Source organism: Lutra lutra, chromosome 13, assembly GCF_902655055.1.
Source record: "Lutra lutra chromosome 13, mLutLut1.2, whole genome shotgun sequence".
Lineage (NCBI taxonomy): Eukaryota > Metazoa > Chordata > Mammalia > Carnivora > Mustelidae > Lutra > Lutra lutra.
In genome coordinates this window covers 57003116-57030263 of record NC_062290.1, presented here as the reverse complement: position 1 = coordinate 57030263, position 27148 = coordinate 57003116, and the positions used below count along the sequence as shown (strand labels likewise).

The window sequence follows — 27148 nt, the reverse complement described above, 5'->3', positions numbered from 1 at the left end:
AAAGTCCATTCATGAAATCATTCCCACTGAGATACTTCCAGGATATGCCCCTTCTAAGGAGTATTTTATTTATTTATTTATTTAAAATATTTTATTTATTTATTTGTAAGAGAGAGAGAGCAAGCAGGCAGAGTGGCAGGCAGAGGCAGAGAGAGAAGCAGTTTCGCTGCTGAGCAAGGATACAGGACTGGATACAGGACTCAATACCAGACCCCAGGGATCATGACCTGAGCTGAAGGCAGCCACTTAACCGACTGAGCCACGCAGGCATCCCAGTATTTTATTTTAAAAGAAAAATGATTCCTAGGAAAGGCAATCAAATTAATTGTATTAAGGTAATTGAAATTAGTTTGGGTATGGTAACACCTAGGACAGAAGGTGGGGCTAACTTAAGTGGAGAGAGATTTTCAGTCCCCCAAATCCTTGACTCCATCCTGTGGAAGATGAGCCTGGGGAAGGGAAACCACTGTCTCTACTTCACCAGAGCCTGATTCTTAATCTGTTCACACCAGCTCTGGTCAACCTGAGACACTTCACTCTGCTCCGGCTCCCCCAGAAAGAAAGTCACAGGGATAATGATTGAGTGACTTAGTAAATTACTAAATAAATGAGTTCTCCCTGAAGCCAATTTAACCAGTTATAAAATATGTGCATTATTTGTGGGCGGTTCCTTCCAGACATTGTCCACATAGTTTCTGTGGTATTTTTGTAGAGTTAAACTACGAATATGTTCAGAGGGAGTGCCATGGTAACCCATCTAGAAAAGCCCAAGGAAAAGCAACCCACTCCTTTGGCTTAACTCTGAAATGCCTTTTGCACAGAACACTGCCTGCATGAGCATTTCTCTAGTGAAGTGAATCATGATTAAGTCCGTTGGATTTCATTAGCAAATATCGGCAGATAATATTTCTTTTGCAGAGTCTGTCATTGTGAGTCTTGAGTGAAAGCTTCTGAAGACCAGTTTCCATGTAAACGAGAAGCTGGGGCCCTGACTCCTTGTCTGGGAGGGTGTTACTGATCCACAGGTGATGGAAGGGCACTAATTTTTCACATGGGGATACTGCCTGCTCTGTGACTGTCCTAAAAGGAAGATGTCAGTCTTCAGAGTTACTGGGTCATCATCTTCTTTTAGCTGTGCCGGAAGGGCCAAGCAGCTATGGAGCTCAAGTCCATTTCTCTCCTCCTGGGTTGGCAGCAAATGTGGGATTTTTAGCCATGACAGTATCAGTGAGTGTGTGCGAGTGACTGTGACTCATTAGTCAGCCAGCGTTTCGTGACCCCCCACAAGGCAGTCGTTTCTGCTCTGAATGCAGGGGGAGCGCTCCACAGTAATGTGGGGAAACAACTAAAGAACAGTCTCTTGGGGATGCCAATCCCCAGGGACTCCAGGGTTCCTGGGCTGGCTGAAGATGTGCTCTGTCATATCCAATGAGTTGGTCAGTCTATCACTGGATGGCTTCTTTTCCGGCTGAGTTGGCTATTTCTACCCTAATTAAATGTTTGTGTTTTTCCTCCCCAGGGGAAAGGGGGAATGGTCACCTATTGGCTGGAAGAAAAGACATTTGCTGCAGTCCCCAAAAGAGGTCTGTGGCACTACCATCTCCATTTAAGGACCAAAGTGAAGCTCTTTTAATTTAATTCCTGGAATCGTTAACAATGAATATCTCTGTAACTCAGCTTAAAGTAATTTCTCTGTTCTATACTTGGTTTTGACTCTCTCTAGCCATGTAGCCTGTCACTGTCTTTTCATGAAACATAGAATCCCAGAGTTTTAAAATTTTAGTGGCATCTTGGGCCAATGGGGAGACGTCTACACACTTCAGATCATCTGAACCACAGATAGTTGAGACAGTAAATGGGTTCATTTCTCTTTCCTTCTTCTGAGGGGAAATGAGTGACTAGAGGTCCCTGATGGGGGTGTACATGTAGCTAAAAGGAGAGAGCAGTAAGGCAGGTGGCAGTGAGGATCAAGGTTGTACAGTTTAGGTGGCAGATGTTGGTTTTGTTAAACTTGGCCAAGGCTGATTTTCAAAATTTTAAGGTTGGCAAGTATATTTCCTAAGCCCCTTTACTCCCCTTTCCATATCTGATTCCTTCTTGAATGTGGCCTCTGCTCCTACTCCTTCCCCACCATGTACTTCTCCTTGTCCCCAGCTCATAACCGTTCTCTCATCCAGAGTTCTAGATCATATCCTCGTCCATGCTCCCAGTCAAACCTAACTGTCCTGTGGAGACTCATTAGTGATTAGCTTATGGCTTATTAAATAAATTACTCTTGTTGAGATATTGGATAGGAAAAGGGATCTCTTTGCATTTTAATAGGAATCATCATTGTTTTATCTCATGGAAGTAACACATAGTAAGAACCTGGGTTTGGGAGAAGACCCATAGAAGGAGGTATTTTAGCAATCCTCAACACCTTCCAAAGAGGAAGGTGTCTGTCTTTTCTTGTGAAGAATTGTGTGTCCTTTTATTTATTTATTTATTTATTTTTTTACTTTTCATTTTTAAAGATTTTATTTATTTATTTAGAGTGTGTGGGGAGGGACAGAGGGTGAAGGAGAGGGAATCTCTGGTTCTGTGCTGAGCGAGAGCTTAATGCAGGGCTTGAGGGGGGCAGGCAGGAGGGTGGAAGGAAGGGGGGAGGACATGAAGTTGGGGCTAAATCCCATGCCTGAGATTAGGACCTGAGCCAACATCAAGAGTTGGGTACCTAACTGACTGAGCCACCCAGGCATCCCTTGTGTGTCCTTTTATTTATTTATTTATTTATTTATTTTATTTTTTTCAGTGTTCCAAGTTTCATTGTTATGCACCACACCAGTGCCCCATGCAATATGTACCCTCCTTAATACCCACCACCAGGCTCACCCATCCCCCTTGTGTCCTTTTAAATAAGACTGTTATTTTCCTTTTAGTCTTAGTCTTAGTTCAGGATACAAAAGGAAAACTAGAACTTTTAGAGGTCAGTTTTCCTTTCTATATATCAAGAGTTGCTTTCTATCTTTTGGTTCAGGCTGGTAGAATTTCTTGCCATAGGTGTTAAATCCTTTTCAGCCCCCCACCCCTCACATGTGAATCAGGTGATTTGAATGGGGAGGAGGAATCTGACAGAAGTCATCCATCCACATGCTCCAGAACCCCTGTCAGAACCACCACATTTATCTTCAGGGAGACAGGTCCCTCTTCCACAACCCAGAGCCCATTACTTGCACTGTGTTCACTTCCCACCCCCACCCCTCCACCCCCATTTCATTCCATCCTTTACAATTTACTGATTTACCTTCTTAAAATCCAGTTTGAATCTTGTTACTTCTGACCTCAGAGAAGCTTCTCTAGCTTTTTGTCCTAATTGAGTGCAGACATTTTACTCTGGAATCTCAGACCCTCCATGGTAATAAACTGGGCAACTATAACAAGCTGCATTTGCTGTGTGCCCTGCATTGCTCTAAATACACATATTAATTTATTTCATTCTCACAACCTCTGAGACAGGCACTATTATTGTCCCCATTTTATGGCTTAAGAAACTGAGGTACAGAGAAGTTACACTTAAAATCATAAACCTAGTGAGAGGCAGAGTGGTATTTGAACACATGCAGTGTGGCCCTGAGAGTGCATACCCTTTAATACCATAGTTTCTGCTTCTGTAATGTGGGCCGCAAATTCCTCTCCACTTTCCTTTTTCACTGCTTGCTCATTGTATATCCAATGGAACCAAATGGCTCATTGTTTCCAGAGCACCTGCCCTTGGTTTCTGGGAGTCACACCTTTGTCTTTGCTCTTCCTTTCACTCACTATGCTCTCTGTTGCTCTGCTGGTTTTATTTCTTAAACACCAACTCCTCCATGAAACCTGATAAAACCTTTCCTTTCTTTGAAACCATTGATACTCTCATAGTTACTTCTTAGGAAATACTCAGTTTCAGTCACTTCACCAGATATTAGTTTTATATACAATTGACTCTTGAATGACACCAGGCACTGACTCCCAACACAGTAAAAAATATGAGTATAACTTTTGACTCCCCCAAAACTTAACTACTAATAGCCTACTATATTGACTGGAAGCCTTAGCTAGAACATAAACAGTTCATTAATACATATTTTATATGGTATACATATTATATACTGTATTCTTACATTAAGTAAGCTAGAAAAAAGAAAATGTTAAGATAATCATAAGGAAGAGGAAATACATTTACAGTATGGCATCATACTTACAAAAAACTACTCACCTAAGTGGACCTATACAGTTAAAGCCAGTGTCATTCAGGGGTCAACTGTGCTCAATCTCAACTGTACTAAAAAAAAAATTCATTTTTTTCTTTCTTTTTTTTTTTTTTAAAGATTTTATGTATTTATTTAACAGAGAGAGATGAGAGAGCATGAGCAGGGGGAGCAGCAGACAGAGAACAAGAAGCAGAAGCAGGCTCCCTGCCAAACAGAGAGCCCAGTTTGGGGATCGATCCCAGGACCCTGGGATTCTGACCTAAGCCAAAGACAGATGCTCAACCAGTTGAGCCACCCAGGAGCCCCTGTACTCAATCATTCTTTATGTAGATTGTAGGCACTTTGAGAGCACGAATTGTGACTTAATCATCTTGATGTGTCCCATACTTGTGTTCTTTCAAAAGATAATTTTTATATTGAATAAATATTTAGGAAGACAATTTTGAACTTCATAATTTGTGACTGGCGACTCATATCCTGGGTGATTATTTTGTCTGTTTGTAAAGTATGTTACTTTTCTTATGTATATGACATGCTGTTTGTGTTTCCACTTTACAGTGCACATTAGCTCACCTTACTTCTCAGTACTGGACAACTTGTACCTAAACAGTCTATTGGTTTGGCTTTCATTTAATGAACAGGTAGAGGTAGATGTCCTGAACTCCCATTTTCACCATCCCCTTAGGTCACAAGTTTGGCTATTGTATTGAGGTCTGGTAGCGGGGCAGATGCCTGGGCACTGCAGCCACGAGTTGACACCATGGGCCAGTGGTCTGGCTGTGCCAGCAGTGCTAGCTGGCAACACCAGCAGCCAGAGGGCAGGATGAGGGATCAGGACCACCCAGTGCCTGGCCAGGTAAAAGGGAGCTGGGATGGTTGTGCTGGTTATAAAACTGATATTGAAAAAGATCATCAAGTAAAATGGTCAGCAGTAATCCAGATCAGTAATTCCACCTCTTGCTATGAAACTGTGAAATCTTTTTTTTTTAAATTTTCTTCCTTGTAAAACTGTACTTACTAAATGTGCTTAATTTTTTCCTTCATCTTTTATTGATCAAGAGTATATGTAACTGCCAACTAGAAGTTCTGATCAGCAGGAGCAAACACCATGACCTCATGGACTTGGGATAACTCTAACAAAGACATAACCACTTTAATTAGCCATTGTGTCTACACACAGAAGAATGTACCATTTTTGTCAAGTTTTAACATATAATGAGATAGCTCTAACACCTCACTTATAGACCACTTATCAAGGTTGATAGAAGGCTTGTCAATGTTTTAGAAGGCTGTCCCAAGTCAAAATCAAGTAACTTCTTGGCTATGTTCTACCTTCACCAAGCTCTCTGCCTTGTCTGTCTAAATGTGTTTGTAGTAGAGGGTTGTTAACTGGCAGACGTTCTGGGGCCAATCAGATCTCCTGCTGTACATTAACATGAAGCCAGGACCTAAGGAAACTCATGAGGGGCCTCAACAGAGTTCTGCACACCTCTTTTTCTAATCATCGTATCTCTGGTGGCCCTTGTAACTTACAATTTTTGTGTAGGGAGCTTCAGTATCCATCTCTTTTGAGAAGGAAGATAACACTTATTTCTCAGAACTGTGTTAAATTTCCCACACCCTATTGAAGTACATATGGAAGACATAACATTTTATTTTTCAGTAAAAAAGGAATATCATTATTTTTAGGACAAGTGATAGGATAAACTAATGGGGGTGGCAAGTATCAGCATTTTTGGTTGAGTGTTCTGGGCCAGGCCAGGGCTAGGAGAAAGGAATTCATCACCAGATGTGAGAATTGTTGTTGTGGGAAAATTGAAAGAATTTGGGGACTGGTCAAATGAGAAGGCATGAAGAGAATGGAGAGGTAACAAGATAAATGAAATTTCAAACCTATATAATTAGAAAAACAAATGGTGGAAATGTTGACCTGGAGCTGGGGGTTAGGAGGTTTGGTGACACATGTTGGGGAAGGAGGTGGATGCCCATTCCAGGGCAGGGAGTGGGACAGAACAGAGATTTTCCCTCAGAATTTTCTTTAATACATATTTAGCAGGAAGAGGAAACCCTTCAAGTATATTGAAATATGTGGGTTTAAAAAAATAGTTTTAGGTTAGACCTCGGATGGAAAGTCGCTTCCTGGGGAAAAATATCCAATAATATATGAGACTGTGAAGATGCTGCTCTTGAGTGCTGTAATATGTTTCCTCTGCTGGGGCCATTTCTAGATGGAGAACACCTGAGGGGATATGAACTGATATTCTGTTGGGAATAATCAGCTGACTTCTGGGTGTAGCAGACAACCTACAGGCTGATATCTTGTGTGAGGTAGGTGAAAGACTTTGTGACCGCACTCTTTGCTATCCATATCAGCCACTGGGGAAAAGATGAAGGTGTCAGCTGACTGTTGTAGGCAGAGACCCTTAAGATTTTGGGAAAGGGATGGTGATTAAGCATTAAGTGATTAAGCATGAAAGTTTCGGAATTTTTTCCAGGGGGAAAGATGTATGTATATATGAACACACACACGCACAATTTTTGTGAAGTTTAGTCATGGATTCCAACTTGAGAACTCATTATGTAGGATATACTTTCTAGAATTGTGTGGATTCTTATTAGCTTTCAGAGGGCAGAAATGCTTTGGCAGAAATGCTTTGTAAGAATCTCCATTCAGCTAAAAAGAGTAATTTTCTTTTCCCTTTAAATAGATTTTATTTTTATTTAATTTTAACTAATTAATTGATTTAATTAATTTATTTTTTAGAACAGTTTTAGGTTCACAGCAAAATTGAGAAAGTATACAAATTTCCCATATATCTCCTCCCCCACACATACATAACCTCCCCCATTATCAGTATTCCCCACCAGAGTGGTACACTTGTTACAGTTGATGAACCTACATTGATACATTATTATTACCCAGAGTCCATAGTTTACCTTAGGATTCACTTTTGCTGTTGTACCTTCTATGGGTTCAGACAAATGTATAATGACATGTATCTGTCATTAAAGCATCATTGAAGCTTTATTGCCCTATAATTTCATTGAGTAGTTTCATTGCCCCATACAGTATAATGCCTTTTTAGAATTACTTCTCTCACTTTGTGATGTGCACTTAAGATTCTTCTATGTCTTTTCATGGTATGATAGCTCATTCTTTTTAGCACTAAATAATATGCCATAGTCTGGATGTATCACAGTTAATTTATCCATTCACCTACTGGAGGACATTGTGGCTGCCAAGTTTTGGCAATTAGGAATAAAGTTGCTGCAAACATTTGTGCGTAGGTTTTAGGGTCATATATTTTCAACTCTTTTGGGTAAATAACCAAGGAGTATGATATAGTAAGAGTATGTGAGTTTTGTAGGACATTCCCAAACTATTTTCCAAGGTGACTTTACCATTTTGAATTTCTACCATCAAGGAATGAGATTTTCTATTGCTCCACACCCCTTCACAGCATTTGAAGTTGTCAATGTTTGAGATTTTGTTTTAGATTTTTAATGAGGATGCAGTGGTATCTCACTGCTTTAATTTGCAATTTTCTAATGACATGATATGGGGCATCTTTTCATATAGTTATTTGCCATTTGTGTATCTTCTTTGGTGAGGTGTCTGTTAAGGTCTTTGGCCCCATTTAAGAAATTTTTTAAAAAGTTTTCCAGTTTTCTTGAGATATAATTAACATGTAACATTGTGTAAGTTTAAGGTGTACAACTTGATGATTTGATATGTATATGTTATAAAATCGTTACCACAAAAAGATAATGAACATATCTATCACTCACATGGTACCTTTTATTTGTTGTTGTGGTGGTGAAAACTTTGAAGTTTCATCTTATAACTGGAAATTTGTATCCTTTGACCATTTTTACCCATTTTCCCCACCCTTTGCAACCGGCAACCACCAATCTACTCTGTTTCTATGAGTCCGTTCTTTTAGATTCTACATATAAGTGATATCATGCAGTATTTGTCTTTCTCTGACTTATTTCATTTAGCATAATGCTTTCTAGGTTCATCCATGTTATCTCAGGTGAGGATTTCCTTCTTTTTTAATGGCTGAACAACATTCCATTGTGTGTATATATGTGTGTGTGTTTAATTCATTTACGCATTGATGGACACTTAGGTTGCTTTCATGTCTGGCTATTATGAATAATGCTGCAAAGAGCACAAGAGTGCAGATATGTCTTTGAGATAGTAACTTCATTTCCTTTAGATATATTGTTGGATCATGAGGTAATTCTATTTTTAATTTTTTGAGGAGCCTCCATACTGTTTACTGTAGTGGCTGCACCAATTTACATTTCCACCAATAGTGCACCAGGGTTTCTTTTACTTCACATACTCATGAGCACTTATCTCTTGTCTTTTTGGTAATAGTCATCCTAACAGCCACTATGGTAAACAGTATGGAGGCTCCTCAAAAAATTAAATTTCTCCATAGCCAACTATGTCATCTGTGAGCGAAGACAGTTATATTTCTTCCTTTTCAATCAGTATACCTTTTATTTCCTTTTCTTGTCTTACTGCATTAGCTAGGACAATGTTGAAAAGGAGTGGTACAAGAGGATGGGATATCCCTGCCTTTTTCCTGATCTTAGCATGAAAGTTTCTACTTTCTAACCACTAATGACAGTAGGATGTTAGTTGTATAATGTTAGCTGTAGATTTTTTGTAAATGTTCTTTGTCAAGCTAAGGAAGTTCCCTTCTATTTCCTGTTTGCTTGGAATTTTTATTATGAATGGATGTTGGATTTTCTCAATGCTTTCTATGTACCTTTTAATATGATCATCTGATTTTTTTATTTAGCCTGTTGATATGAAGGATTATATTAATTGTTTTTTAAATGTTGAAGCAACCATGCATACCTACTATAAGTCCCACTTTGTTGTATTGTGCAACTCTTTTTATACATTATTGAATTAGATTTGCTAATATTTTGTCAAGGATTTTTGCATCTATGTTCGTGAGAAATATTTGTCTGTAGTTATCTTTCCTTTTGAAGTCTTTCTCTGGTTTTGGTATTAGAGTAATTATGAGTCATAGAATGATTTAGGAAAAACTCCCTCTGCTTCTATCTTCAGAAAGAGATTGTGGAGAACTGGTATAATTCCTTTCCTAAATGTTGGGAAGAACTTATCATTGAGCCCATATGGGTCTGTGCTTTCAGTTTTAGAAGGTTATTAATAATTGGTTCAATTTTTTAAATAGATATTAGCCTATTGAGAATGCCTATTTCTTCTAATGTGAGTTTTGGCAAATTGTGTTTTTCAAGGAATTGGTGCTTTTCATCCACGTTATCAAATTTGTAAGCATAGAGTTATTTGTGGTATTCCTTTATTATTCTCTTAAAGCTCATGGGATCTGTAGTGATATCCCTTCTTTCACATCTGATATTTTCTCCCTGCTGTATCTGCCCATTTTTGATAGAAGGGTATTGATGTCTCCAACTATTTCTCCTTGCAGTTCAAATAGTTTTTAACTCATGTATTTTGACACTATTTTGTTAGGTGCATACACATCAAAGGTTTTTATATCTTCTTGGTGAATTGACCTCTTTATCATTATAGAATGTCTCTCTGTATTAGTCAATATGGGCTGCCATAACAAAATACCATAGACCAGTTGGCTTAAACAACAGACATTTATTTTCTCACAGTTTTGACATTGCAAGTCTGAGATAAGTGTGCCAGTATGGTCGGTTTCTGGTGGGGCCTCTCTTCCTCATTTGTAGGTGGCTGCTGTCTTACTGGGTGCTCACTTGCTCTCTTCTTTGAGGACACTTTGAGAAAGAATAAGTGACTATAAGTGACAAAAGCAATGCAAAAGAAACACGCCTCTGGAATTAGCAACACATATCCAGTGAGATTGCAAAATTGCTATGGACAGTGATTGCTTTGTATCTTTCACTGAACACCCCCTTCTTCTTCTTCTTCTTTTTTTTTTTTTTTTTAAGATTTTCTTTATTTGACAGAGAGAGATACAGCAAGAGAGGGAACACAAGCAGATGGAGTGGGAGAGGGAGAAGCAGACTTCCCACTGAGCAGGGAGCCCGATGTTGGACTCGATCTCAGGACCCTGGGATCATGAAGTGATCTGAAGGCAGATGCTTAACCAACTGAGCCACCCAGGTGCCCCATTCCTCTACTTTTAATCTACTTTGTATTTATAGTGGATTTCTTTTATAGCTAGCATATGGTTGAGTCTTATTTTTTGATCCACTTTGACTATCTCTGTCTTTTAATTGGTGTGTTTGTACCATTGTTTAAAGTGCCCATTGATATAGTTGGATTAATATCTACCATTTGTTACTGTTTTCTATTTGTTGCTCTTGTTCTTTGTTCCTGATTTTGTCTTCCATTCTTTTTCTGCCATCTGTGGTTTTAACTGAGCATTTTATATGATTCCATTTTTTTCTCTGTTCTCTTATTAGCATATTGGTTATACATTAAAAAAAAAATCTTTTGTAGTGGTTGCCCTAATGTTTGCAATACACATTTGCAACTTATCCAAGTCTACTTTCCAATAACAGTATACTACTTCACTAGCAGTGTATCTTATAACAAAATAACAAAATATTTCTAATTTCTCTCTCTTGTCCTACGTATCACTGCTGTCATTCATTTTACTTAAACACAAGTTATAGTCATCAAGTACATTGTTGGTATTATTATTTGTTGTTGTTTTTGTTGCTTTTATTAGGGCTCGAACTCACAGCCCTGAGACCCAGATCTGAGCCAAGATCAAGAGTCAGATCCTCAACCAACTGAGCCACCCAGGAGCCCTGATATTATTATTTTGAACAAATTGTCATTTGTTAGATCAGTTAAGAGTAAGAAAAAGAAGTTTTTATTTTATCTTCACTTATTCCTTCTCTAATGCTCTTCCTTTCTTTATGGAGATCCAAGTTCCTTTTATGTATATCTAAGTTCCTGACCAAGATCCTAATAATTTTCTTTCCCTCTGGAGAACTTCTTTTAACATTTCTTGCAAAGCAAGATGCTTTTTAGGATCATGTTCCAAATCAACTACTTGTACTCAAATACTTGGCTCGGAGTCTGCTTCTAGGGGAACTCAGCTGAAGACAGTTAATTGAAAAAAATCCCATTGGATAGAAAGGGTTAGAAGTTGCCTTTAATCTTCTAAGAATGTAGTGGCGTATAAATGACTTTTATGCAACTCAGTTTTTGTAATTTTAGTTTTGAAATAATTTCAAGCTTATGGAAAAGTTGCAAGAGCAGCACACAAAAAAAAAATGCCTTGTTTCCTGTGTACCCTTCAACCAGGTTATCACTTTTGTCTTATCATTCTTCTGAACCTTTTGGGAGTTAGAAGCAGACATGATACTCCTTTCCCCCTAAGACTTCAAAGTCTTAGCAAATCCCTAAGAATGAAAACATTCTTTTGTATGACCATAATACAATGATCAAAATCAGAAAATTAACATTGATATAATACTACTATTTCCAAACTTTATTAAGATTTTTCCAATTTCCCCTATAATATTTAATAGCTCTCTTTCCCCTCTGATTTATTATCCCATCCAGGATCACACATTGCATTTAGAATCATGTCTTTATTCTCTTTTAATCCAAGACCATTTCTTAGTCTTTATCTTTTATGACTTTGACATTTTTGAAGAATACAGACCAGTTCTTTTGTAGAATGTCCCTTAATGGATTTTTCTGATGTCTCCTCATGATCAAATTGAAGTTATTCATTTTTTGGCAGAAATACCAGCAAAACGATCATGTGTCCTTCTCACTGCATGGTATCAGGAGGAAACATTACTGGTGATATTAACTTTGATCACTGGTTGATGTGATGTATACCAGGTTTTTCTGCTGTAAAATTGCTGTTTCGGGCGCCTGGGTGGCTCAGTGGGTTAAGCCGCTGCCTTCGGCTCAGGTCATGATCTCAGGGTCCTGGGATCGAGTCCCACATCGGGCTCTCTGCTCAGCAAGAAGCCTGCTTCCCTCTCTCTCTCTCTGCCTGCCTCTCCATCTACTTGTGATCTCTCTCTGTCAAATAAATAAATAAAATCTTTAAAAAAAAATAAAATTGCTGTTTCTTTTTTTGTAATGAATAAGGGTTTTATTGAAACATCTTGTGATAGAAAGTAGTGTTTAAAGCAAGATGGAGACATGTCACAGGACAGGAGCAAGCTTCAGGTGGTTCCCTCTGGCCAAATCTGGGACAATTTGAGCTTTCAAGGGTGATAGTAACATAATGTGCATAAAATAATAATCCATGAATCTGTATTTTTTTAAAGATTTTATTTATTTGACAGAGAGAGAGAGCAGAAGGAGAGGGAGAGGCAGGCTCCCCACTGAGCAAGGACCCTGATGTGGGACTCAATCCCAGGACCCTGGGATCATGACCTGAGCCGAAGGCAGATGCTCAACTGACTGAGCCACCCAGGTGCCCCTCCATATTTGTTTATAAGTGAGTAAGTAAAAAAGAATAGAGGAGAAGGAAAGGTTCTTAGAGAAGAATTCCAATTGATAAAAGTAGAATAATGAAGAAAAATGAATATTTAGGAAGACATTATAGCAATAGTTAATTCAGGCAAGGATCATCAGTGGATGTTAAAATTTTCATCATTGGGTTATAATCACATTACATTAATTATATGATATTATTATAACATATTAATCAATAAGTAGTGATTGCTGAACAGAAGATTATGTCCTCCCTTGACTTTAAGTAACCAAGATCTAGTAGAGAAGGTTTACGTACACAAATCATTACAACACAGAGAAGAGATTGATGGTGTAATACATAAAATGAAGAGGAACATGAAACCATCTAAGAAAGAACAGTAGGCAAAATGCATAATATGTCTGATCCACTGTGGTAATATCTTTTGTATTGTCCCCCACATGCATGCCATCCCCCAACATCAGATGTTTTCAATGAGCAGAAAACAAGCTGCTAGTCCTTTGGACTGATGAGTGAGGAGGGAGAGAGATGTTTTTTGCAGGCAGCTGCTTCTTTGGTTTCCAAGGGAAACAGTGGTAGAAGCTGCATCAGAAAAGGAGTGGGAAGGCTGTGGTTTAGCACCGATGGGTCATTTTCTGTCAGGTGTCTATACACAGGCAGTACCTGCACTTCCTCAGCAATGTGGGGTTGTGGAGAATATTAAAGTGTTGGTATGTTGATAAACAACAGATTTTAATTTTTCTTTCTGAATTTCTTGGGAAAATCTTTATTCTTGGAATTTATTTTTCCCATCAACTATCAAAGCCCAAATATATTGCTCTTCCAGGGACATAGTATGATTTTCTTTTCTACATACTTCACATATATGAGTTACAGGCAGGGAAGAATGAAATCAGCTATTGGGGTCTGCGCACACACAGCTTGGTTAAAATAGTACAAAAGAAAATAATAAAGTAAACCATTGTTTACTCTGGCTGATGGGGAAGGCTTTCAAGCTCTCTAGTCAAGTCTCTATTTCAAAGTCATCATTGCAACATGGTTCAGAAACCTGCCTCATATCCCAAAATAGCTGTGAATCTTCAGCCAACATCCTGCTGGGGAGCTCAGGAGTGGCCTGGCAAGGAGAGGAATCAACCAGGAATGGATAGGACAGACTGGGTCATGATGGAGTTGGCTTTTACCAGGCAGGCCAAGAGTGTAAATCCCCTAGTTCAAAAAGGGCCTATCCCACTTGGGCTCTGTCATATTCCTTGTCATTAGTCAAAAAGTCTGGCTTTAGGGCACATGGTCCCTGTAAGGTCTGGAGGTAGGCAGAGAGGGTCATGATCCCAGTTGTATAAGTGGGGATAAAGGACAGGGACAGGGTTCCAGTTTCATTGGGGAGGTAGGGTACACTTTCCCAAAGTAGATCTCAATCTTAGGGATTAGACAAACAATTGTTTATTAATTTTATCAAATTATTTACTCAGTGCCTATAATGTGCCAGTTATTAGATCCAAATGCGGCTGCATGGCTGGACCTACGGGTCTATACCAGACTTGCAGTTCTAAAACCAATTGATAGCACGTGTAGTGGTAAAGAAGCAACCAGGAACCAGCACCACTGGCATCACCTGAGAATTTCACGGAAATGTAAATTCTACTGAATCAGAAACTCTGGGGGTGAGTTCCAGCAATCCATATTTTAACAGGCTCCATAGGTGATTCTGATGTATGCTAGAGTTTGAGAACCACTGGACTACCTTGATGATATTTGCTCAGGTCTTGGAATGAAATCAAGCAATTGGGGTCAAACCATATGGGAGTGGGACTCGGGAAGGCAGGGATTCCAATTTCCCAAGGGTTTCTGTTTCCATAACAGATTACTTCTGTTTCCATAACAGATTTACTTCATAAAGCTTCTTAGAACTCTTATAAATGTTCTTCACCAATATCTGGTATCTAGGATCAATTTAATTTCCAAGCTGAAGGCAGGACCTGGCAATTTTTTTTTTTGGGTGGGCAGCAAAGCAAAGTTTATTGACTGGTAGTTTATTGAGTGATAGTACAAAGTTCTCAAAGAGGGAGGGGACCTGTGAGGGTTGCCCCTGGAAACCTTTTTTGAGGTGATCTGGACACCTGGGAAATTAACATCTGGAGGTAAAATTGTCTGGAAGATACATCTTTGCCCTGATCTCCCAAATTGTCCCTGCTAAGGGAAGAGCAGTCTGTTAGAAGACTGCTTTTGGGTGAGTGGCAGGGGCCAAGAACATGAGGGTAATTCTGGGGATTATGTAACTTCCCTCCCTTCCCTTTGACTCTTCATTTTGATTTCTGGAAATTTGTCTTCTTTGTCATGATTAGTGTGCTTCTAGATTTAGAGGTTAGGGCAAGATTTTTCAATGTTCGTACTAAGGGAAGCCCCAGGGAATGTTGCACATTCAGTTCCCTTCTTATATGTCACAGAGCATGCGAATAAATGGCTTTATGGAATTATAAAATCAATAATTCAACAAGTACTTATTTGGTGCCCGCTTTGTACTTGGTCTTGTTCTGAGTGTTGGGGATATAGGCTGTAAAGAAATATGTTTATCTTGGTTTAAACCAGTAATTCTCAAACTTATTAAAATCTTTTATTGTATAACATACATTTACCTATCAAGGAGCTAATGGACATGGGACACTCTTTGAGAATGATACATGTATCTGTGCTGGGTTAGATGTGTCTGTGCAAGGGACCTGAGTTTCAGGCAGCTGAAGTAAGGAAGAAATTAGGGACATTTTGAAACACAGAAAATATTGACAGTAGAGATGTAAATCTGGTTAACGTCACAGTCATTGTTGGGTAATCCCATGCTGGAAAAAAGTTTTCCCATATGTCAACCTATCTCTAATAATTATAAGTGTCACAGAGATGGTGATTTTAGAAGCTATTTATATCAGTTATTTTCACTTAAGAGCTCCAAGTTCTTTTGGTGCATGTAAGAGCAAAACAAATGTTTGAAATGTGGACTGCTTACTTTGATTAGCTATTTGTCTCCAAGTGAAAGGAACCTTGTCCTGAAATGCAAACAAATCAACCAGTTGCTTACTGAATCAATTCTTCTTAAAGTAGAATTTGGTTAAACCTGCAAACCTTAGTCAAGATGAGTCTAATCTTCCTTCCTTACGGTTGTGCTGGAGATAAGCAGGGTGGTCAGGCCTTCTTTTTCTGTGTAATGAAGCCTAAATGTAGTGGTGGGGAGAGGCCTAAGCCAATGCCTGGCCCTCTCTACCTGGCCCTCTCTCTAGCCATCTAATTTTTGTTTTGTTTTGTTTTGCATTTCTCTAAATAAACATGTGTCATGCTTTCTCTTCCTTCTTGGCCTTCATAAACACTGTTTTCTTGGCTTAGAACACTCTTTCTCCCCTTTATAGTCAGCTACTTCCTATGCATTTTTCAGGTCTCATATCAGACATTTTTCCCCATGACTCTGTGATATTGTGATTTATATGAAGGAAGGCATATTTGGTCTTTGCCCAGTTTCTTGCATATAGGTCCTAAAATTGTAGAAATTTCCTAAGTGATGACTACCATAAAGATATCTTTTGTTATGTCAATGAAGTGACTTTTGGAAAGCCCCTGGGTCACCAGATGGGTGCTGGTTGCCAAGGGAATCAACTTTGTGATTAGAGGATTGGAACTTTCAGTCTCACCCCTTGACCTCTTGGGAGAGGAGAGGGGCTGGCGATTGAATCAATCACCAATGACCTATCATTTAATCAATCACACCTATGTGATGAAGCTTCCAAAAAACCCCAGAAGAATGGATCGGAGAATTTCTGGGTTGGTGAACAAGTGGAGATTCAATAAGAGTGGTGTAATCTGAGAGGTATGGAAGCTCTGTGCTCTTTTCTATACCTTGTTCTGTTACTGAGTTATATCGTTTTATAATAAACCAGTAATCTAGTGAGTAAAATGTTTCTCTGAGTTTGGGGCACCTGGGTGGCTCAGTTATTAAGTGTCTGCCTTCAGCTCAGGTCATGATCCCAGGGTCCTAGGATCGAGCCCTGTATTGGGCTCCCTGCTCAGTGGGAAGACTGCTTCTCCCTCTCCCTCTACCTGCTATTCTGCCTGCTTGTGCTTGCGCTCTCTCTCTCTATGTCAAATAAGTAAATAAATAAACCTTTAAAAAAATTTCTCTGAGTTCTGTAAGCCGTTCTAGCTAATTAATCAAAGCTGGGGAGAGGGTTATTGGAATATTTATTTATTTATTTATTTTAAAGATTTTATTTATTTGAGAGAGAGAGAGCACGAGTTGGGGGAGAGGAAGAGGAGGAGGGAGGAGCAGACCCCCTGCTGAACAGGGAGCCCTATGCTGAGCTAGATCCCAGGACCCTCGGATCACAACCTGAGCAGAAGGTAAATGCTTAATGACTGAGCCACCCAGGTGCCCCTGGAACCTTTAATATGTGGCCTGTTAGAAGTGCAGGTGACACCTGGACTCACAACTGGCGTCTGAAGTGGGAGGTGGCAGTCTTGTAAGACTGAGCCCTTGTGGAATCTGATGGTATCTCCAGGTAGACGGTATCAGAATTGAGTTGAATTATGGGATGCCCGGCTGGTGTTGGGGAACTGCTGGGATGTGTGGGGAAACTCTCCCCAGTACTCCTACACACTGTGGAATTGGTAGAACTCTTTAAGCACTTTCCCTGCTCACCACCCTCCCCCAAAAAGGGGAGGGCTAGGTGCTCCTGCTACGTACTGCAGTAACATCCTCACCTCAACCATTGACACCCCCTGCTAGGCTATGAGCTCCATGAAGACAGGAGCCTGCTCTGTTCTGTTCACTGTGACATCTCAGGCCAGCACAGTACCTAGCACACACGTACCACTCAACCAGGGCTATGGAGTGAAGGAATGGACGCTAGGCTGCTTGTGGAAATGGGGGGATGAAGAGGACAGATACCAGGCACGGCTGACAAAGGTGCAGTCAGTAACACTTCTGTGTTAGAACCTCCATAAGGCCATGATTGCACTTGCCCCTCAGCATTTTAGCTGCTGGCCTCTATTCTAACACAGGAGGGTGAGAGGTGAGCTTTGGAGGGACCTCAGTCTTGTGGGGGAGCAATGGTTCTAGACTCTGTAGTTTTGCTACCTGAAGGGTAAGGGCGTGCTTTGGGGGACTTTCTGGGAAGGAGAGGAGAGCTCTGCCCAGCTCTGTTCCTTGTCTGTCTTTGCCTTTGCCAAGTATAGGTCAGTGGGCAGTCCCAGTCTCAGTATTGCTGCTCATATCTCACACCCTGTTTTTTCAGTGGGACATTTTTGTTTAATTTGTGAATTTAAAATTATTCAATTTTGAAAACTTTAGCCAATAGTATTCACTTACACTCTTTTAACTTTCTAGTTTTGATTGTAGTTTTTAGTCTATTGAGTAATTCTTAAGTGAGTTTGATCTTATTTATTGGAGGCTAATTTATATTCCTTTTGACTCCTGTCCAGCAGGATAGTTTTAGCTACATTTCGCCCTTATTAGGATACACTTAAATTGTTTATATTTCTTTTCTTGGCCATTAAGAATGTATCAAAATTCTCTAGCATTTCCCTTTTACTCTTTTAAGTTTTAAAATATTTTTCTATCTGGTTTGTCCTCTTAGTCCATTTTCTAGCATTTGCTGCTCAGTTTGAGATAAGAAGTGGTGATGTCAGGGGAGGAGGCCACCACAATGACTGGCTTAATGAGGGATTGTTGGCTCTTCTCCCTGTGCTGACAATTCCACATGGACACATTTTCCCTTTGCTATCCCCTTCCCCACCCATACTCAAACAAGGTCCTTCCTGTTATTGTTGAAGGAGAACCTGATAGTTGCCATGGTCAAGAAAAAGAGTTACTCAAATTAAATGCCACTTTCACTCAGTCTGATAGTTTGGGAAATTTACAGGACCATTTACATGAGCCTGAAGTTTAAGACAGGACTCAAATACTACTCAGGAGAATTGCTGAGCCCTCATCTTGTTCCAGAACAAGCCAGAGCCTTCTCTGAACCACAAACGATTCTCTGAGCATCTCAGAGATGTTGTGGAGAAGAGCTTCACTGGGGGTGGGAGGTGAGGGTGTACCACTCAGCCCCCTGAGAGCCTCCTGATGGAATACACAGGTGGCCTGGAGAGTCCTGTTTAGGATTATCGGGTGGAAGCGTAGCAGAAGGACAATAGGCAGCCTGGCAAATTATATTCTGTTGACCTACTTACAGGTTAACCTGAGTACACTGATTTATCTACTTTCTGGTTAGGAATTCAAAAGCTTGGTTGTCAACTGCTTCTAGAACCACCAGTTTTTGTTGCATGTGTGGTATGGTCACTGACTCATGGAGGGAGGCAGGGAGTAGGAGTTAGGTCAGTCATGGAGGGAGGAGAAAATATTCTGGAATGGTTTATTTCTTTCTTCTCCTTGTTATGTAAGATGCGGTTTCCCCGAAGAAACAATATGCTAAATAAAAGTTAGGGTCCCAACCCACAGAAGCCTATTTTAACCCACGTTTTTGCTGACTATATTCAATTTAATTTAGTTCAATTCAAGAAGGTAGATTTTTTTCCTGCGAGAAAGCGGAAAAAGGAGGGCTGTGAGAGTGACCCAAGTGGTGCAATTTAGAGTTTTTACTGAGTAAGGCAGAGTGTGTGTGTGTTTGGGGTGGTGGGGGGAGCCTACAGTGGGAGGATGAATAAAAACGTGGCCCCTGCCCTCAGAGAGTTCACAGTGCAGTTAGAGAGACAGACACACCCCGGGCTAATATGTGCGATGATAATGGTGGAGGTGTCGTCCGGCCAGACAATAGTAGAAGTAGTATTAGTTCCAAGGGGGAAGATCTAAGACTGTGGAAGACGTGGCAGCTGCCCCCTGAAGGATGTTAGGGCCTTAACCAGCCGAGGGGTGAAGACAGTGTGGACGTGTGAGGCAGAGAAAATGATGGCGTGAAGGCTCAGGGTGGTGAGCTGCAGGGCACAGTCAAGGAGCTGCTGCAGAGGATGGAGGGGTTGTGGGAGAGCACAGGGGCAGGCGGGCGTTTCTGAATTGATCTGATGCTCTAACTACTCACAGAGAAGGTATGCCCATACTTTTCGTGTTGAATTATGGGCAGTTGATGTTCAAAAGCCCATTTTTTCCCAAACAAATGTGGTCTGGCCTCAGACTGAGGGGTTGTCTCATATGTAATCATTTATTACCATAAAGAATAAGAAAGTGATGAATTGCAAAGATATTTGTTATATTTAACTTTCTTGGGATAGATTTGTCAAAGAGACGTTTAAATAGCATTATGCCCTGTTCTATAACTGGCCCATTCTGTCACACTTTCCTTTGTTATGGCTAAAGCATGTAAAACCTTGTGCTGTCATTGAGAATACCAGGTCTGCAGGTTGTAACATGCAGTCAGGAGGAAGAATAAAGGGAAAGACAGAGAAAAGATCTGTAAGAAGGATCAGGCCCAGGAATAATTTGTAAAAGATGGTAGACATCTGATATCAATGTCTACCTATTTGTATCTGGACAGCGGCACGTATAAACTTTTTTCTTTGAGGTGTTCATGAGATGAGGAGCCTGTGGTAGGTGGTGAGAAATCAAAGACATGACTCAGTGGGGTTTATATGATTTCATGCTATCTGGACAAAAGGCTGAATGGAATTCAGTTCTTTATTGAGATATCTGGTTGAGCTGCGCATTTGTCCATAATTCCATCTTCAGTTCATTTTTTCCATTGAGGGAAGAAACAGAAAACTCATGGGTAGATTCTGTTGAATTCCTGAAATTCCAGTTCATTTGTAAGTCACTAATAGGTAACAGTTTACATACATATTAAATATATAATAAAATAAATGGTGAGATACTTTAAGAAAGTGCTTTTGCAATATTACAAAGTAATTATTGTCTACATCTATTTTTCATTTTGCTTGTTCAACATTATGCTCTTAAAAATTGACACCACTGTAAACTGATTTTGAGATATATAGTGGTATCTTAACTGTGGTATCTTAACTGGGGAAATGTTTCACCTTACTCTTAAAAACACAGGCTCCATGTCACCTTATTCTTTTTTTTTTTGACATTTGCATTATATTTAATTCCTCTAAGTTTTGTCCTAACTTCTGAGTATTATTTCATTCACACACATGTCAATTTCAGTAAACAATTCATCTGACAAACTTGTCAGAATCATTCTCTCCACGAGGTAAGGGGGGATTGCAGCATTTGTCCATCTCACCTTATTCTTAAAAATACTGGTTCTGGTCCCAAAGAGTGGACCTTTTTGAGAAGCATTATTTTGTCTCTTACTCTATGTCTTGCCCATGAATCAAGAGAAAACCAATAATGTCAAGTGTTTGATCCATTTACACATTTCTTCCCCTTTACTCTCATCTATAACGAGACAGCTTTTCAATTATAAATATTCACCTCTCTGGGCAAATGACAAATAATGTAGCTGTGTTACCAACAATAGAAAAAAAGCCATGCAAAACCATCCGTAAAACATGTTACCTGACTAGCAATAAGGAATGGCATGTTAAATTATGGTACCTCTCAAAAATGGCGTATTACACAATTGTTAAATGGTAATCAGGAACACTGCGTAGAAACATGAAAACATACTTAGCATATAAATAAGAGAGAAAGGAAAACCACACAATTATAATATTTAAGGTGCATGTGGGGGAGTCCTGGAGGATGATATGCTAAAATGGAAATGCAGTAGTTCTATAAGGAGAGTGGGGCTGTGGATTTTCAAAAAAATTTTCTTTAATGTTATAAAGTAGTAGTAACAGTGATTTTACCAAGTAAATGATACTACAGATGCAGAGTGGAGATGTTAATAGATAAATAGAGGTTGGATATTACGAAAGAGAAAAGCATTTAAGAGAATGAATCTTCCTTCCCTACATGTGCCAGCTAAGTGTATATTAAGAGCCCATAGTATTGAGAACATTTCCAAAGGACCTGATTAGTAGGGTTTGGAAGTGAGTCTGAACTTAAATATATATGGATTTTGTTTGCCATGATTGTAACAGAAACTAAATCTTAAAACAGTTGTCTAAATATGTTCTAGCATGGGTATCTTGGCTGAATTCACACTTTAACATCAAAAAGCAGTTTGGAGAAAGAATCCATGAGCGTAATAGATAGGAATATTGAACAAGAAAAAGTCAATAGAAATAATTTCAAAAATAAAATGCCTATTTAAAATCAAGTTGAAATGACTATTTGGATTAGTAGCAAGTAAAAAAAAAATAACTAGTTTGTTTTATGTCTGTCTCAAAGTGCTTAATGTATACAGGGAATAGTCCTCCTGTCTATTACGTTAATATTTGCTACATCTGTTGACTAGAATGAGCTGCTGTTTTCCTCTAACAAGCTCACTCATGTTTCTCACCTTGTTTTCCTTCTCTTCCACCTCTGTTCAACAGAATGGATGCTTTCCCCTGAATAGTACTAAATGTTTCCCCAACCACTGAGTGTTGATTTTGGGGCACTAAGCTACCTTCCTTTATATTAGGAAGGGATTACCTAATATAAGATGTTAAAAAAAATTTCACACACACAATCACACGTTTTATTCTTTCGGTCAAAGTTAAGCCACGCAGTCAACATTTGCAAACCATTATTTTAGCACTGCAGAAAATTCCCTCAAGAGCATATTTAGATACTTTAAGTATCTTAAGTAGGTGGACGGAAGAAGAAGACCAAAGTAAGTTGCTTCTGAAATAGAACTTGAAAATGTGATGAAATATCTTAGATTTCTAAACTATTAATTAACTTTGGATTTGGACATTGGTGTGTGTGTGTGTGTGTGTGAGAGAGAGAGAGAGAGAGATCTCAAGGAGTTTGAACTAATTCAAGGAAATCAAAAAATAACTTTTCCACACCTAAACCATACTTAACACTGCAAGCATCTCTTTTCAGACCCTGTATAGGATTTGCTGAGTCTTTGTGAACATCTCTCTTTGCTATCTTGCTGTCTCTTCATCCCTGAAGATGTCCACAAATGGCAAACAGATTAGAAGGTTTTTTTTTTTTTTTTGGTTCAGATTAGAAGTTTTTATTCCTAAGAGAATAATCCAATAATTTTCACCTTCACTGAAACATGATTTTCATCTTTCAAAATGCCCCAGAATTATTAAGGGGTACTGTGATCTTAGGAAACTATTTTCCCTCCATGCCAAATCTAAAGTAGATTACATTTATTGCATCTATTGGATTATTTGGGGGCTATACCAATACCAAAAAAATTTTATCTTTAATTAACATATTTATTTTATTTCCAGTAAGGTATTTGGTAAATAAATAATATTTGGCAATAAAACAAATCTGCTTTCATACACCTACAAAATTATTTTGAGCAGTAGTAAGAAGTTAATCCATGTCATATAATTTTTAACATGAATTGCATAACTTTGGCATGCATTTTGTTATATCTCATCCCCTGGCATTATATAAAGTGTCTTTGACATGATGCCATAGAATATTCAAACCGGGAATGAACGATAGACATACTCTAGTGTAAGTCAGTCCCACTCCTCCCTGATTTCTGAAGAGTGAGAACTGAGGTACAAGAAGATAAAATTTGCTCAGGATCACACATCTCATTTTCTGACATTTAAGCCCTACTAAAAAAAAAAAAATCATACTCTTTTGATGTTGAACTTGGTTTGGAAATTTTGATTTTTAAGGGCATGATTCTTAAGACTGAATGTTACACTTAAAGACTTGCAGACTTGGATCTGAAATATACAAAAGGGGTATGGCCAGAATTTGTGTCCTCAATTCCCCCTTAGGGAAAAAGTGGCTGAAACTCTCTGATCATTAACAATAAATCATCATTCTTTGAAGGAGACAAAACATTCTGATCTTCAAGATGAAATATACCATGATTTCTCTATATAATTCAATATTTCTCTTCAATAGGGACTAAATGGTATCCTGGCTGATTGCCCTCTTGTCTATTATAGTTAAGCAACTGAAACAGAAAATACATTTTAGGATCCCTTTGTGCCTTTTTCCCTCAGCAGCAAAAAATTAAGTATGAAATAAAACAGACCTTTGTCATGCAATGCTCACTGATTAGGTGAACTTAATAAAAACTGAGCTTTAGTTAAATCTAGTAGATTAACTCTTGTTTCATTGGCATTTATAGTCTCTGGGAATGTTGAATAAATGTACAAATAATGACACTTCCAGAAGTTTAACCATTGCATTTTATGTAAATTCTGCATAAAGTTCAAGACTAATGTGTTGATTTCATAGCTTTCAGATTTCAAAAGGCATATAGGAATACTTATTACCAGGACTCCCAGAAATGTTAAAGACACTTGTATACATATGTAAAACCCATTTTGACTTGATGAACACAAATTCTAATTAATGAAAATATTACATCAAGTCATTTTGAACCCGATGAGGAAATTATACATGAATGATAGCAAATATTGAAAAAAAAAACACTTAAGATAAAGACCCAGTAAATCAATTTAAATGAAGAGTTTAAGAAGTAACATAGCCATCTAAAATTTTTAGTTTTTTACCTAGCTGGTCACACACTTATTTTACTTTATTTGAAATCTCTGATCTTGTCAGAGGATAATATCATAAAACTCAATTACATAATTCAACTCCCCTTTCTCCAAAAACCATCCCACCTAAGGCGGGAGTAGCTTTTCTGTCTTGACTTTTTTCTTTCAGCAAATAATAAGTGTGAAAAGCTTTCACTAGAAAAAATAATTTCATACAACAAAGCACTAAATTGTTTTGTCTTTCGATTTATTCCGACTAAAAGCTGCTCAGTTTCCCTATGGCAAGCCCATGTATCATTTCATGCCTGATATCTGCAGCCTACTCTAGATTTATCTTGCTTTTAACAGGTGCTGAGTAGCACTTTCTGGGTTATTTTACAAAACATCCAACATGGTTTAATTGTTAAAAAGCAATTGGAACTGCTTTCTCTCCTACTCACTGCCTCTTCAGTGTCCTTAACCCTCATCACCCTTCTCTAAAATGTGTCCCCAACATGCCTATTTACATGCCTTCAGGCACCCGAGGCTTGCACACCCATCACATACCAAGTCAATTTCTAACAGTTTGAAGGCTGTTGAGCAGGGCAGTTTCCTTCCCCAGGAAGCTGAGTGTAGTCACATTTCTATCAACACAGCAACTCTTGTATGCAAAGCTTAGACTATTGTCTCGTGGTCCCACCTGCCTTGGCTCTGATTGATGTAACAACAGTATCTGTCATAGGGACTGTTCTGCTTGTAGGAGCAAACGATGATACTGTCCTGGGGCACAAAGAAGATGCTGTCCTCAGGCTCCCGGCAGTCAGGTCTGTCCCAGGCTGAGCACTTGGCATCCAAGGCACTGTAGACAAGGGAACTGCCTGAGGGACAGTAGCCATCCAAGTATCTGGATGTCTCCTCGTGATGCCCATTCTGGACCAGGCTCTGGCGTTCTCCTTCCGTGGGTGTGGGGGTGGTGATGGAACTGGCCACAGGCACCTCTGTCTGCCCCTGGCACGGGGGTTTCCCCCTGAGGCCGGCCTTCTTAGCCAGCTCATCTGAGCTTCCTTTGCCCGATTCCAGGTCTGAAGGGGTCCGCAGCAGTTCCACCACCTCCTTATCCTTGGGTTTCCGGAAGCAGGGCAACTTGCGGACCCATAGCAGCTCATTTTCAGGCCACTTGGTGCATCCCTCAGTTTTCCTGGCCAGGGCAATGGCTGCAATGCCTGGTAGGCAGATGGCTGGCCCGATGGCCAGGAGGGGGATGTTTCCAAGAGTCTCTCCTTTCATCCCAGAGACGGTGAACATGAAGCCAAAGACCAGAAAGACACTGACCAGGGCCACCACCAGCCCAGTCCTCGGGTTTATATCATCAGGCCGCATCTTTCACTCCATCCAGATTGGGGGCTACTTGCTGGCTAGGGAGCAGCAGTTCTCTCTTCTGTCCGAGGCAAAACCACAGTGGGGTAAAAAAAAGAAAGAAAGAAAGAAAGGGAAGGAAGGAAACAAACAAGTCAATTTTCCACCCACCAAGTCTCTATCTTTCTTACGCGTTGTCTGTCTCCACTGGTCTGTCAACCACGGTCTCTGGATCTCTATTTATTCCTCTGTTTCTCTCTCTCTTTCTTTCTCTGTCTCTTTCTTACTGTCTCTTTCTCTTTCATATAAACATACAGAGACTGGGGTCACTGAGGTACCTGAGGTTTCCTGCTGTCTCCCAGGAGCAGGGAAAGAAGCCAGTCTGAGTCTCCTTAGAAACCTCCACAACAGCTGTCCCCTCGGCTCTCTCTCCCTTGTTTCTGTAAGGAAAGCCTCGCTTTCCCCACTGACTCTGCATCCAGGAGGTGGGACGTGGGAGCGCGTCTTTCTCAACAGTGCCCGTCGGTCTCCAGAGCTCTGCGAGTGGAGTGAGGCACAGCCCAGCGCCGGGCTCTGGCGCAGAGCGCCGGGCGCTGGAGGGAGGAAGGACTTAGTCTGGGGAAGAGGGAAAGCAGCGCGCGAGTCTGGCCTTGTTACATCACTTTCAGAGCAAGCTCAGAAACAAAGAAGGACGCGCGGGGGCGCGAGGGGTTCAGACCCCGGGGAGAGCCACCCGGACAGAAGTGGTTGCTCAGGGTCCAGTCGGGGTGCTTGGAGCAGCTGGGGTTCGTTCCGCCGCTGCCCAGGAGGGCTGAGCAGGACGCCTGCAACTGCCTCAGTGCCTGGGGAGAGTATGGGGGCGCAAGGCCGTCGCTGGCCAGAGAGCGGAACTCGGGACGGTTTGCCCACGGGGCAGCCTGGACCCCGAGTTCAGGTCTCCGAGGGCCAGAGAGTGCTAGCTGGAGATCTTCCTCGGGGACCTGGACCTTTCTCCAGTTACAAATCTGGGTGATCCGACCCGAATGGTAGCAGAGTTCCCAGGGGTTTCTCTGACCGCGGGCCTCTCAACCGCTAGGCTCTCAGGGCTCAGAGGGCTGCACTGAATGCTCCAGGGTCCCACTGCTGGCCGACTGCTCTTGGTGCCGGCGCCGAGCGGCAGCGGTGTGCGAAACCGCTCCAGCAATAGAGTAGGTTGCACAGCCAGAGTCCCCGGGACCGGCTCCCAGGCTGATACAGTGGTGAGGAGTGGGTATCGGGTCTTGCTCGAGACTTTAGGGAGTCACCAGAGTCTTTCCCCCCCGATCTTCCAGCTCCGGACACTGGAGGGGATGCTTGGAGATGGGATCCTACTCCAATACTGTGGTGGCACCAGCCAGGCTGGCTAGGTCAAAGGAGAAGGGATCTCTGACCCCATCCCCATCCCTGCACTTTGCACCTGACCTCCAGCTGGCGAGGAGAGGGAAGGGAGGGTCAGGCCAACCAGCCCACCATGCAGCTCCAGCTTTGGGCGATTCTCTCCTCCCTTGCAGAAGCTGGTGTGAAGAACCTGTTTTCTTTCCACCATAGTAGGGGATAGATTCCTTTGGCCAGAAGGGGATGACTGGTTTTGACTGC

The 27148-nt window shown here is 40.4% G+C and overlaps 1 protein-coding gene across 2 annotated transcripts; it reads right to left on the bottom strand.

Annotated features, from left to right (window-relative positions):
* Nucleotides 1–22901: 22901 nt before the first annotated feature.
* TMEM215 (transmembrane protein 215) lies at nucleotides 22902–26170 on the bottom strand. Of its 2 annotated transcripts, none has more exons than XM_047698652.1 (2): nucleotides 25726–26170; nucleotides 22902–25616 (listed from the first exon to the last, which is right to left on the bottom strand). In XM_047698652.1, exon 2 carries the CDS (start codon nucleotides 25556–25558, stop codon nucleotides 24854–24856), a length of 705 nt encoding a protein of 234 aa, XP_047554608.1. In that variant the 5' UTR covers nucleotides 25559–25616; nucleotides 25726–26170; the 3' UTR covers nucleotides 22902–24853. The 2 variants fall into 2 exon arrangements, with proteins under 2 accessions (XP_047554608.1, XP_047554607.1); XM_047698651.1 differs by having other exon boundaries at nucleotides 25873–26170.
* Nucleotides 26171–27148: the final 978 nt, after the last annotated feature.

What these genes read in the sequence shown, in the direction of transcription:
- TMEM215 (XM_047698652.1), bottom strand. Translation starts at nt 25,558, where the DNA reads ATGCGGCCTGATGATATAAACCCGAGGACTGGGCTGGTGGTGGCCCTG.